We start from the raw sequence: 14,553 nt of genomic DNA on the forward strand, positions 1-14,553 counted from the left end.
ATTGCTTCTTGAAGAACAGAGGTGTTCTTTTTATATATATAACCACCGGCCCCCACCCCGGAAGCTGGACGCATGAAACATATGTGCCTATAAATATAATATTTGCTAGCCTAGAGTTTTCTTTTGTTTCCCTCATACTGCAGATGGACACAGAGACTGGGACAAATCTGGATGCATACATCTTCCGACCAAAGTAATTAAGCTACATAATACACGCACTAGGTATGGTTTTTATTAAGCAAGGATTAGCTGAACTTCTAACATATGAGAGGCACTAAAGGAAGTGACATGAGAAGGGCAAGGCAAGGCACAGTTCCTGTGCTTCTGGGTTGCAATAACAAATGTCTTGCCATTTTCCAGTCAGTACATCACAGTATCCTCTGTCGTCTACCAGAGTTAACCAACAGAGATAAGGCTAGAGGGCAACTTCTCTTTTTCTTCTTTATTCTTTTTTTATTATTATTATTTATTCTTGTAGACATAGGGGTCTCCCTTTATTGCCCAGGCTGGTCTTAAACTCTTGGTCTCAAGTGATCCTCCTGCCTCAGTCTCCCAAAGCACTGGGACTACAGGCTTGAGCCGCTGCGCCGGGCCCCACATCTTTATTCTTTTTTACACTTATTTTATTTTATTTTATTTTATTTTATTTTATTTTATTTTATTTTGTTTGAGATGGAGTCTCACTCTGTTGCCCAGGCTGGAGTGCAGTGGTGTGATCTTGGCTCACTGCAACCTCTGTCTTCTGGGTTCAAGCGATTCTCCTGACTCAGCCTCCCGAGTAGCTGGGATTACAGGCACCTGCTACCAGCCACACCCGGCTACTTTTTGTATTTTTAGTAGAGACAGGTTTTCACCATGTTGACCAGGCTGGTCTTGAACACTTGACTTCAAGTGATCCACCCGCCTTGGTATCCCAAAGTGCTGGGATTACAGGTGTGAGCTACTGCACCTAGCCTATTCCTTTATTCTTAATAAGCTGAATTCATGAGGGATTTCATGGAGCCATCTCTGGCCCCTGTCCTGAGGAAAGAGCTGAAATAACTTTCATAGAAAACTTGTGGCTTAAAAACAGAAGGATGTTTTCCACTTTAACATAGAGAGGAATCTTTAACAAAATAAAATGAGAGACAGTTACCATGTTCCATTTTCATCAACAGATCTTTATAATCATGTAAATTAAACCATTTTATCTTTAGGAGACATGAGAGAGAAGATAGAGGTAACAGCTAGAATACTAGCAATCTTAGGAAGGCAAAATTAAATCATCTTTTGGGAGAGGAGAGAAAATTGTGAGGAGAAGGTGCCAGTGTCAAAGATTGACTTGGCAAGGTTATTTTCTCTCTGGGAGTCTGGGAGGTGATGAGCTCCTACCGCTCACTGCCTCATCATCTTGGCTATTGGTTCCTTTCTGGGCAAGGAAGAACGTTGTCTCTCTTTTAGAGTTTTGTAGGTCTCTGTCAGTAGTCCGTGGAAGACAGCTGTCCTGGGGCCCAGAATGGGCAGTCTGTAGTGAATGCTTTCTGGATGACAGTACAAGAAGGAAGGAAGGACAAGGACTATTTAGATTCTATTCTTAAAGAAACTCAAAATAAGCACAGGCCAACAAAGACTTCTTCAACCTTATAAAACAGATTTAAAATTCACCTAATATTTTGTTTTTCAAATCCACCTTTTATTTTTTTCTTAAGAAAAGGAAGAAAAGAAAATGGAACAAAAACTTCACCTAATGATTTCTTTTAATAAAATTGCCTTTTCCCCTCACAACATTTAAACTTTTACAAATCTTGTCAATGAGGCCAAAAGGAGTATCCAGAAACAAAACTCAAGTATTAGACGTCATTACCCATTAAATTAAAAATGAAGATAAAACATGTCTGATGTTGTAATACAAATCAGAGAGAAAAGAAGATTCAATTCTCAGGAGACTTTTAAGGGACACATATATAGTTCTGTTCTTTAAAAAAATAAAAATAAGAAATAAATATGATCTTACAAAAAGGCTACAGTAGGCAGAGAAAGTACTTTTGCATTTCAAAAGAAAACTGTATTTTGTGAAATAATTTATTTTGGGGTTCTTTAAAATCCTTACCCTACCTCTTCTTCAAATATAATTTATTAAAAGTTGGTTAATATTCTGTTTTTCCAGAAGACAGATTACTTGAATGGGGGTAAACCAGTGCATGAAATAACACCTTCCCATTGGGAATCACTGAGTGACTAAGAGAATTGGAACTCTGAATTCTCTGGAACAAGCTCCAGAGAACAAAGTCCAACTGAATGAGAGATAGAGACATTACAGGATCACAAACCTTGGTTCCAGTTCAGTCTCATCACTGTACTGAAGAGGGAACAGCAGTCTAAGGTCACAGGCACTAATGGACTAAGAACCAGAACCCAGATATCCTTAATCCTAACCCAGTGCTCTTTGTGCCATATCCTACCACTGTGCCAGGTGGTAGGCTCACATCAGGTGGTTAGCATCTATATTAATGTTTATTGAGATTAAGAGTCTGTGGGTGTCATGGGATTCTGGGATCAGGTCAAAGATTCATGAAGGAATCTCCATCACTTGTAAAGATAAGTTCTTTCTATTTCCTTTGTTGTCATTAATAATTATTGATAATATGTAATGAAAAGCAGAGTCCAGAAAAAAATGCTAGCAATCATTGTGACCAACAGTTGAGTTAGACAGTCATTGGCGGTAATGTTGTTCACTGGGATGAGTCAGTCACTTGGTATTTGTAGCAATCCACAGGGAACACAGCACAAGTGGAAGCTGGCTTCAGCAATAAGCAGCAAGTACCACAGTATGGACATGTCTAAGCTATATAAACCAGCGGGGCTGGAGCAGTGTCAGCAGTTTTCCTGGGTCAGTCAAAGGTGAAGACTACTTGTACCAAAGGTCTAGCTTTCAGTGGGACAACATGCTATTCTGGTTTTACAGGTGAGCACACAGAGAGCAAGCCTATACAGCAAGACTAGGATTCCTACCGAGGTCTCATTGATTCTAGGCTAGTGCCTTTTTCATGACCTCTAAGAGCACATACAAGAGCAAAGTCAGCTCAGAAGGGTCATGACTATAATAAACAGTAGATCTACCAAGCTTCAGCTCCTAGCAAGTTTTACAACTACTCTCCCTGTACTCCCACCTCTAAGATCACTGTTCTAGGATGAACTCTACGGATAAGAACCAGGGCCGTCCAAGAACATAACATGCTGTTCCCGAGCACACAAAATCTAGCTCTTAAATTGCTAATTGAAGTATACTCACAGAGATAATAAATTGATGAAAGGCATCTTGTTACATTGTTCTCTAGGGCCAAAAAATGTATTCTTGCTGAGGGAAAGGTATACAATGGTGGGTGTGTATGTGTGTGACTCATTCCTTTGCAAGGCAGGTCTGAAAAAATCCAGGTCCAAAGGAAACTCAGAATGAGTGTGTGGCTGGCACAGATAACTATGACATCAACTGCACATGCCTATCACCCATGTTCTCTTGGCTTCAAAAGAATGAGGTGGTCATAGACCAGGGAACAGCAGAGTGGGTAGCTTTTGTTGGGTGGGTACTCTTAGCTCCAGGCTCTTGGTTCCACTTTGGCTGAATGACAGCCATGAGCTAGGCCAATATTTTGGGATACATAAGAAGTGATTGATTAGGACTGGAAGACTTTCATTCCACTCCAGTGGATATCCCCAAACCTCAGCTGTAACCTGAGTTTCTCGTTCTCCCTTTTGGCATCCCCTCAAGACATCCCTTCAATCCTCAAATTTCCTTTCTAAATATCTTTTTAGTTCTGGCCTAGTTCCCCTGCAACCTCCTAAGATAAAAGAGTTTTCCATATGTATAGAGTGAGGAAAGTGATCCTGATTTTCTTTACTGTATGTATCAAAAGAAAGAAAAATTCAAGTGGCTTCAGTTAATATGGGAGCAAATGAGAAAATGGACAGTCACTAAAGTGACAGCCTGTGCTGCAGTAAGCCCTTGAATTATATTACCCCAAATAATGGCTCACTCCATCTTCACCAGCCCAGTGTTGCCTTAACTAAAGCTGAGACTTAGGTCAATGCTGAAGCCTGAAATAGAGCTTCTTTCCTTGTTTCTATCAACAGCAAGTGAAGATAAGAATAGCGCAGGCAGCTGCTGGGAGAAGGCAGGTATTTTAGGGAACTGGTGAAGTGAAAGGTTCAGGGCCTTGGTGAGGCCACTCTGAGGGTATAGAGATGCAGTTCCCCTCCCATTTTCATTGATACCATCAGGACTGCCAATAGGGGAACTTTTATTTTGTTTGTACCCCATCTCCCCGGAAGTCTTCAGCCATATGTTGTGGACAGATCCTGGGAAGGAACATGACATGGATAAGGGCAAGTGAGGCCTAAGGAGGGCACAGGTGGTGCTGGAGTGAAAGAAGCGCTGTGAACTAATCTCAGCAGGTCAAAAGACAATATGTGAAAAAGAAAGGGATAGAAAGTGAGAATTTTCTCAGGAAATTTAGAAATTATTTTAGGGATCAGACTTTTATTCTACGGCATTTTTTTCTAGTATATTTCACACTATAAGTACTCTAAAAGAAAGCAAACCTGTTGGGATGTCATCATGGAAAGGCTCAGGGGTAGTCTGGAATTTGGGTTGATGAAGACTCATCATTCTGATTGGAAGAAATAAGAAAACACATTAGTTAATTGGCTAGGACTTGGTAGAAATGTGTCTTTATACATATTTATTTATTTATTTATTTATTTGTTATTATTATTATTTTTGAGATGGAGTTTTTGCGCTTGTTGCCCAGGCTGGAGTGCAGTGGTGTGATCTCAGCTCACTGCAACCTCTGCCTCGCGGGTTCAAGCGGTTCTTCTGCCTCAGCCTCCTGAGGGGCTGGGATTACAGGCGCCCACCTCCACACCTGGCTAATTTTTGTATTTTCAGTAGAGATGGGGTTTTACCATGTTGGCCAGGCTGGTCTAAAACTCCTGACCTCAGGCAATCTGCCCACCTCAGCCTCCCAAAGTGCTGGGATTACAGGTGTGAGCCACCGTGCCCGGCCTCTTTATACATTTTTAAACACATGTGATCTCTTGAATCCAGACCTGTTAACCTAGTGATCAAGCCACTTTCTAGCAATGCGAGATGATTGGTCCAAAGACTGCTAATTCTCAACCTCTTTTTGATTAGCGTTGTTTTCATGGATTTTTGATAAAACCTTCATTTTGAATGTTTTATTCCACTGTCAGAACATATGTGGTCTGAAAATAGGAGGAATAAAGGAAAGAGTTCTCCAATTTCCAGAAGGAAAAAAAAAGCAGAACTCTTCCAGATCAATAATCTACCCTTAAAGAGTAAAGCTGAGAAAATATTTTGGTTAGAACCTTCCCATTTCACAGAAAATGCCCTAACCACATCCTATTTCTCCTGGTGGCCAAGGCTGTGGAGGTGACCCTTGAGGAAAATGCATATAAGCCAAAACCACTTCTACATTAGTCTAAATTGCTTAATTTCTAAAGACTGACACATTAGTAAACTTTGATGGGCCATCTAAGGCTCTACATTCATTTCATGGTTTCTACTTCCACAAAGATCTTCCAAGATTATTTTTGCTTTGCTACCAAAAATATAGCTAGTTAAGCCAGTTTGCTTTAATCAATTGTCACTGAGATTGAGAAAAAGAGAAAGCAAAACCCCTTCTATTATCCATTTTGGGCAAACAGGCAGATGGTATGTTCAGAACTGAATAGTTTAAACTCTGTCTATTCTATAATTCAACAAATATGTATCTATCCTGCCATCTTTTCTCCTTCTCTTCCTTTTTTCCTTCATTCTTTTCATTCCATAAGTATTATAATTCCTGCAATGGCTATAATTAAAGTCACTTTTTTAAAAAAACATAATTTCTGTGAAGATAATTGCACTTGCCTACATATGCAGTGATACTTAAAAAGTATGAAAAAAGAAACCAACATCTAGTGCTAGGAACAAATTTGGAAAAGTTCAAGATAGAACCAGGCCCTTGCTTTATAGTCACTCTAGTTAAGTCTCAAACAGAAGTTGTATGTTTTCTTCCAAAACACTGAAAAAAAGAATACAACAATCAGTCTCATGATACATCTGGTTGATGTTGACATGATTTTAAGATTGGTTCAATCCTTGATCTTAGTTTTAGAGGGATAAGAGCTATTTGTTTAAAATACAACTAATTAATGTTCTGGGATTTTGCATTTAAATAAAGTACAAAACTTGCAAGATAAGTAAAATGGGGCAACAAATTTCAAAAGGTTATTTCACAGAAGGGTGGAATTTTGCTCAGAAATCTCTGATTTTACATGCTTCAGTTTTCCATTTAAAGTTCATAATGAATATTTATTAGAATTGCCTCTATCATATAAGAGCTCTTTAAAACTATAGAGTCAGTACAGGTAACTGTTATTATTGATGGAGCTTGTACTGCTCAAATAGCCACTTCCTCCATAACCTTGTCTACCTTGGCCAGGAACTGGGTACATGTTTTCAGTGTATCTGGGTCTATATTTGAGTCTGGAACAAATGGCCCTAAGGTCATAAATGGAATCAGGACGTGTACCACTGTGCAACATAAGGTTAAAAAAACCTATTTATTTTTCCACATTATTGCTTTCTGTATGAGGAAAAAATTAAAATGGCCATTAGATTACATATAGCTTTCTTGGTTAGTCATATGTCAGGGTGAGTATATGTCTACTTTCCAACCATCTATTGCAATGCAAGTTGACCTGTGTTGATGTCCTATTCAGAATGAGTCCATGTTTTGCATGTCGTAATAAAGTAAAAACAGAGTCCTTCTTCCCTAATAGTTAAATATAGAAGAAAAAAAATCTTTGAAAAACCAGGCCGGGCACAGTGGCTGACACCTGTAATCACAGCACTTTGGGAGGCCGAGGTGGGTAGATCACCAGAGGTCAGGAGTTTGAGACCAGCCTGGCCAACATGGTGAAACCCCATCTCCACTAAGAAAAAAAAAAAATGCCAGGCATGGTAGTGGGCACCTGTAATCCCAGCTACTTGGGAAATCGAGGCAGGAGAATTGCTTGAACCTGGGAGGTGGAGGTTGCAGTGAGCCAAGATTGCACCACCGCACTGCAGCCTGGGTGACAGAGAGAGACTCCATCTCAAAAAGAAAAAAACAAAACAACACAAAACACACAAAAAAATCAGAATTCCAATTGGATTTTATATCTGTTATACGCGATCTTGATAAAGAAAATAAAAAGCTTTAAATAACAACCAAACAAACTGATAAAGAGGAATTTTAGTTACTAAAACGTAGCAGAGAACATCTTGGACTAAGGAAAGATTATGTGTAATCTTCCATATCTTGGAGATTAGATACGTCATCTACATGGAGAACTTGTATTTAGTTCCATCTGAATTATCAAAGAAATTTCCTATTCTATTATATTGTTCTTGTGAAGGTGGAAAGGAAGATTATACTTTCTGCAATACTTTCAGTAGTTGTTCAAGCAAAAAGGTGAACTTTCTTTTTTGATCTAATGATTTGGTTTAACCTGAAAAAAAAAACAGTCAAGAATCCTGTTCCCAAAGCATTCCTTAAACATTCCTCTAACTATGCTTCTCAATCCACTCTCCTGTGTCCTCAGATATAATGAGAATTAAGTCATGTCCTGATTTAAATTGTTGACTTACCTATGACTCATAAAATTCTCAAAGGATACTTTTGGATCATCTGGGATTTTCACTGTTCTTGGTTGTACCTCAAGAAGAAAGTCTCATTTAGAATGCTGCCTATAACTGCATTCTAATTTAAATACATAATGTACCACTTTAGTGAATTTGAGTTGTATTTGATATCAAAGTCCTTCATACATCCTTTTGTGATGTGAATGAACCAGAAGATTTCACCCTTCCCTCAAGCCAGCATCATTGTTCTTCCCTGGATATCAGTTGAAATTAGATACACAGATTTAGTAAATCTTTAAAATCAGTTTGTTTAGATGCCCTCACCCCCAACACACACATGTTCTTGAGGTCTCAGGTGAGCTATCACTTTCTCAGAGACTGCTGACTGCTGGACTACTGTTCGGTAGTCCTCTGCTCTATGTTCTTAGGGCCTCCTGGATCAAAATACTCATAACCTTTATATTGTAGTTACTTGTATAATGTCTGGGTTCCCTAATAGACTTGCAGCTTTATGAGGGCATAGTCCTTGTCTCTATTTTTGTATTTCCAGCTGCTAACACGATGTCTGTTTAAGAAATATTTTTGATCAAATTAGTGAATGAATGAACCCACCTTGAAGCACACTTGAAATTTTAAAGGTGTATTTCATACAGGCCTAAAATCAATGCACAGTTACAGTATTTTTGGTTAAGAAACATCACTTTCTTGAACTTTTCCAAGTTTGTTCCCAGCACTAGATGTTGGTTTTAAGAATGTTTTCACTAGGAAGCATTTTTCCATTATTTCTCAAAAATTATTGTAGCTATAATAATAAAATGATAATCACAAAGATGTGGGTGCAGGTCACTCTACTAAGTGACTTGTACCAAGTGACTCGTACCAAGTGACTCATGATTTCAGTTTATGACATAACAAAGTTACAATTACAATGTCTTAAGGACCTTTAGAAGTGCTTGAAAATAGCAAAAAACAAAAACAAAAACAAAAAAAACCAAAAAACAAAAAACCAAAAAAACGAATGCAAAGGCTATACAAATGCCAAGAACATACTATGTTTAATCAGCTTGTTCTCCTAACTCATTAGCTGAAGAAAGGGTGGGAGAGGGAGAGGAGGTGATCTGGTAACAAGGAGTCTCTGGGCATAGTGGGGGCAGCCAAGGCTTTAGTAAGAACCTGAGGAGAGATTTCTAAACATAAAAGTGGATGAGAATGTACTAGAGACAGACTGCTTTATTCAAAAATGTATCTAAAGTTGACTCTGCTACAAGGGAAGATGCAGGAAACCCTAACTCCTCCTGAATAGCATGATTCCTGTTCTAAATCCCCTAAATCCAGCCAGTGCTGTTGTATGAATGAACTGTGCTGCAGGGGCGACATCAGAACAAAGCTGCCTGCCAAAGACAGGATTTTTGTTTTTGAGAAAAATGGTACTGTGATAGACTCCTATTCACTCTTGAAAACCCCGAATAGTCTTTTTTCTTCAAGGAAGACTTCCCTGATATTTACTTTCACTGCCCCTTCACTCCCCATCAGATCTATTTCTATTTACATTGATCACATTCTATTGTCATTATTTATTTGTTGACTCCTTAAAGACAGGTCTTATGTCTTTCTTTTTTTTTTTTTTTCTTTGCAGTTTACCTAAGTACCTGGCCCATGGCAGACAATCAATAAATATGTGTTGAAATAAACTTAATTTATTTTGAAACAATTTTTAAGTATATATGCTAGAGAATATCTCTTTACAGTATGTCTAGCTTGACCGTCCTACTTTTAAGGGACTTGAAAGTGTTAATTAGAGAGCAATGCAGATAACAGAAGGACTACAAAATAGGTGCATGAAGGGGAAAATGAGCTGTTTGGAGCAGAGATGTCATAAAACACAGCCTAGATAAAACCAAGGCAAATATCCCTGGTGATTCACAACCATAACTGTCAGTAGGTATTTCTTCTGCACTAAATGAATGAGATTCTGGCCCAAGGTTACATAGGAATATGAATAGTTATATAACCAGGTCCTATTTACATTTTTTTGAGATTGATTCATTTTGTGCTTTTATTTAGTGCTAATTTCTTTTTATTGGTATTTATGATATCATGTATTATAAGTCACCATCGTAATGTACAACTTAGTAGTTTTTAGTATATTCAGAAAGTTGTAAAACAATCACCATTGTTTACTCCTAGAACATTTCTTGACCCCAAAAAGAAACCACATACCTATTAGCAATTACTTCTCACTCACTCCTCCCCCCAATCTTTGACAACCACTGTCTATTTTCTGTCTCTATGAATTTTCCTATTTTGGACATTTCATATAAATGGAACCAATATAATATGTGATCTTTTGCATCTGGTTTCTTTTACTTAGCAAAATGTTTTCAAGGTTCATCCATGTTATAGCATGTTTTAGTACTTCATTCTTTTTTATGATTAATATTCTATTATATAGATAGATCACATTTTGTTTATTCATTAATCAAGCTATAAGCATTTGGGTTATTTCCACTTTTCAGCTATTAAGATATGGCTGCTATGCACATTCTTGTAGAAGTTTGTGTGTGAATATGTTTTTAATTCTCTTGGGTACATATTTAGGAATGGAATCGCTGGGTCATATGGTAACTCGGTGTCTAAGGTTTTGAGGAATTCCCAAACTGTTTTCCAAAGCAACTGTACTGTTTTACATTCCTATCAGCAACTTATGAGGATTCTAATTTCTTCACATCCTGGCCAACACTTGTTATTATCCACTGTTTTATTATTAATATTATTACAGCCATCCTAGTGCATGGAAAGTGTATATCATTGTGGTTTTTATTTGCATTTGCTTAATAACAAATAATGTTGAGTATCTTTTCATGTGTTTATTGGTCATTTGTAGATCTTCTTTAGAGAGTGTCTATTGAAACTTTTTGCTCACTTTTCAACTAGGGTGTTTGCCTTTTTATTGTTGAGTTGTAAGTGTTCCTTATATATTCCAGATACTAGTCCCCTATCTGATATAATCCTTCATCTGTTGATTTGCAAATATTTGGGTTGTCTTGTCATGCTCTTGATGATGTTCCTTGTAGCACAAAAGTTTAAAATTTTGATGACGACTGATTTATCTATATTCTTTTGTTGTTTGTGCTTTGGGTGTCCTATCTTAGAAACCATTGCCTTATCCAAGGTCATGAAACTTTATACCTATGTTTTCTTCTAAGAGTTTTATGGTTTTAGGTCTTACATTTAGGTCTTTGACCTATTTTGAGTTATTTTTGTACATGGTGTGAGGAAGAGGTACAAATTCATTCTTTTGTATGTATCTATGCAGCTGCCCCTGTACCACTTATTGAAAATACTATTCTTTCCTCATTGAACTGTCTTGGTGCCTTTGTCAAAAATCAATTGTTTATAAATGTAAGAATTTACTTCTGAACTCTCAATTTTATTCCATTGATCTATTTGTCTATCTTTATGGAAGTACCACACAGTACTTAATTTCTATTAAGAGGAATGAACAACAGACAGTCCTGACCATAGCTTTGTACTTAGTTTTAAAATCAAGAAGTGTGAGACCTCCACCTTTGTTCTTCTTTTTAAAGGTCGTTTGGCTATCTGGATCTCTTGCATTTTAATATAAATTTTAAGATATGATTGCAAATTTCTATAAAATGGCATCTGGGATTTTGAGGATTACATTAAATATGTAGATCAGTTTGGGGGAGTATACCATCTTTACAATGTTAAGTGTTCCAATCCATAAACACGGGGTTCTTTCCGTTTATTTAGGCCTTTTAAATTTTCTTTCCACAATGTTTTATACTTTTCATTGTATAGGTCTTGTGCTTCTCTTGTTAAATTTATTCCAAAATAATTTTTGATGCTATTACAAATGGCATTGTTTTCTTCATTTTTGGATTGTTCACTGCTATTAACATAAATTGAGGTTTATATATTGATCTTGTATCCTCAACACTGCTGTATCCATTTATTAACTCTAATAGTTTTCTATGCATTCCTTAGGACTTTCTCTATATAAGATCATATCATCTGCAAATAGACTAGTTGTACTTCTTTCTTTCTAATGTGGATGGCTTTCATTTCTTTTTCTTATGTTTCTGGCTAGCGTGTATAGTAAAATGTTGAGTAGAAGTGTCAGGAACAGACTAACAACAGAACAGATTGTTGCCTTGTTTCTAATCTTAGGGGAAAGTATCCAGTCTTTTACCATTAAGCAGGGTGTCAGCTGTTGGTTTTCCAAGCTGCTCTTCATTAGGTTGAGGAAGTTCCCTTCTATTCCTAGGAGTCTTTTTATATATTCCCCAGTATTTCTATTCAACTCACTGCTGAGAAAGAAGGGGTGTCACAGTGACTGCAGCAGATCTGCAGTCCTTCCCCTTGGGAGGACTTTGAGGTGCTACTGCATAGAGTGAGGCAAGGGTATTTCATGTTTATTTTCTAACTTTCTGTAGTTTCTCACTATGTTCTGACAGCAGTAGAGAAGAGTCCCTGGGCACTTTTGTGTTTGAAGCCCTTCCTTTTAGAAGCTGCAATAAATGGTAAAATTACAGCATGTGGCTCCACTTCTATCATTCCTGGACAAGGGCAAAGGTCAGAGAAGAGGTCTTGAGAAAGAGGACTGCTGCTGACGTCTCAAGTGTGCCAGCTGGCCAAGGCCAGCTTAGGCCTGGGGTTAGTGCATTCTAAATGTGGACACAAGGGATTCCAGGAATAAGACCAGGAGAAATCCCAATTCTAGTTTCCCAGACTCCAGCCAATGCTAATATTTAACACACACAATGACCCTAATTATGTAGAAAATGAACATAGATGGCAACATCCAGGTGCAGTTTTGCCAGCAGCTTCAGTTAAATTTCTAAATCCCACATAAAAATTTCACAAAACTGCCACTCTCTTTCATATCTGACTGACCTGAAGACTTGCCATGAACTCAGTGAAGGAGCTTCTCTTATACCTTCCATTTTTCTTCCATTCCTTTAAAGCACATTTAGCCTACACATTTAGCCCCACCTTTCTCCCGAAGTCAAAGGAGAATTATAGGATATCACAGTTGAAGAAACCCTTCTTCAGCTCTTACGTCAAACCTAATCATGTTGCTAAATTAACCCTTAACCAAAGCCTCTTCCTTACCCTGACGCTAACAACCATCCCAATGCTAACTCTAATTCTTAATTTAACCCAAGTCCTAACTCCAGCCTAGTCTAGCATCCTTCCTGAATCAGGCCTCTGATTCAGCAACTGTGATAGGTGGCAGAAGTTCGTTTTTGTTCCCTCCACATCTCCCTTGCTCTCCTTCTTTCTTTTCCTAATACTCCTTCCCGACTACCATTCTCCACTACATATTACAAGTATCCAAGGCAGCTGACACCACCCCCGACTACCTAGAAAGTACTGTAGACTCTCTCCCCAGTCTTTCTCTTGAGGTGCAAACTAAATTAACAGTAAACCCAAAGATGAAGCTGTTTGTCTTCTGATTGTAATGGTGGAGAAATGAGTGTGTGCATATGTGTTGCGTGAGGGCTACATTAAGGAGGGAGAAGGAGCTCCATAATCCCCTAAGCCTCTGAGAGTCTGTAAGTTACTTAGGAGCCCAAGGCGAAGTGGCTCATTGCATCTCTACTCTGGCCCACCTATCTTGGTTACCCTTTGGCTTGTTGAAATGGAGAAGGTTTACCATGTTCTGTCAGTCGATGCTGCTTCCAGGACCAACCATTCCTCCTTGGCAGCCTTTACCTAGGCCCTCCTTGCAACGGGTCCCATCACTCTCTCTCTCCACAGGGCTTGGTGGGGAAGGGCAGTGCTGCACCCTGAGATGCCTGTGCCCATTTCTGTCTTCCCCCTTGCCTACCATTTTCATTTCTCGACATGTGGAGCACAGCTGTTGGTTTCTGAGCAGCATGGAGTCACGCTGGTTCCTCCTGGTCTGAGGGGAAAGAGAGACAGAGAAAGGTGAGGAAATGGTGGGGCACATAGGGCAGCAAAGACGTAGGAAAGCAGTGGAGGGGTGAGAGAGGTAACAGTTTTTCTTTCCATAAAACAGAGATGGGCACTCTGGTCTCAGCCCCATCCAGGGTGGGTGTTGAATCTGGAGTGTGCTGCAGTTGGTAGGTTCTGAGAGTTTAGGCAGGAGGGAGTGAGACACAGGCTAGGTGGCGGTCTTGAGGCTGCTGCATACAGTGGTATAGATAAAAAGACAGCTGGCAGAGATGGCTGGGGCCTGAAATTCAGTGGGGTCTCTACTTTCCAGCCTGAGCACCTGTGTCTGAGGGGCTGCATTCTCCTATAGGTGGGCTATATTTTCCATTTCATACAAAGGCTCCACCATATAGACTGAGGATCTCTGAGGGCCTAAGAAAGAATGAAGAGAAGACTTATCTTCCTCAAATCTTTTTTCACGGGCCTTTCCTAAGCATCACCCTCTTTTCTCATGCCTTAACCCTGGGCCAGCATCAGCTCTCATGCATCCATGGTCCAGCACCATTTGGCCCTTCTGTACCTCCTAAGCACAATGATTGAAGCCACAAGCAGAACTCAAGCTTCTGTGTGGGTTCTGAGTCCCTTCAATCCTCTGGGAAAGAGAGGCTGTATCAGCAGGTGAAGAAACAACCAGTAGAGGAAGGGGAGGGGCACCGTGTCTGCTCATTGTAACCACTGGTTTTTGTTCTGACTTCATTTCTGCAAAAGGGTTAAAGAGAGGACTTTGGAGCATTTATACCTGGTTCAGGAGGTTCTCATTTGCATCTCTGATAAAGGTTTGCTTAGGAAACATATAGGAACTTGAGGCTAAAATTATGTTTGGGGATTCTCTCTTAATCTTCCTCATTCACATTTACATCAGTCATGAGATATGGTCACAGAAAGTGTAAAATATGGGGAAGAGG

At 38.9% G+C, this 14,553-nt stretch overlaps 1 protein-coding gene across 2 annotated transcripts in view; it reads right to left on the reverse strand.

The window, feature by feature from the left end:
• Window positions 1–1,139: 1,139 nt before the first annotated feature.
• The window catches only part of C1H1orf105 (chromosome 1 C1orf105 homolog), a 51,014-nt gene continuing 37,600 nt past the window's right edge, over window positions 1,140–14,553 (reverse strand). For both annotated transcript variants that reach the window (XM_003893569.5, XM_009194174.2), the window contains exons 4-7: window positions 13,521–13,595; window positions 7,673–7,740; window positions 4,579–4,646; window positions 1,140–1,520 (exon numbers count right to left, since the gene is read on the reverse strand). In XM_003893569.5, the coding sequence (XP_003893618.1) occupies window positions 1,375–1,520; window positions 4,579–4,646; window positions 7,673–7,740; window positions 13,521–13,595 (357 nt within the window). In that variant the 3' untranslated portion in view covers window positions 1,140–1,374. The remainder of the gene's footprint in view (window positions 1,521–4,578; window positions 4,647–7,672; window positions 7,741–13,520; window positions 13,596–14,553) is intronic.

This window comes from Papio anubis, chromosome 1 (genome assembly GCF_008728515.1).
Source record: "Papio anubis isolate 15944 chromosome 1, Panubis1.0, whole genome shotgun sequence".
NCBI classification, from domain to species: Eukaryota; Metazoa; Chordata; class Mammalia; order Primates; family Cercopithecidae; genus Papio; species Papio anubis.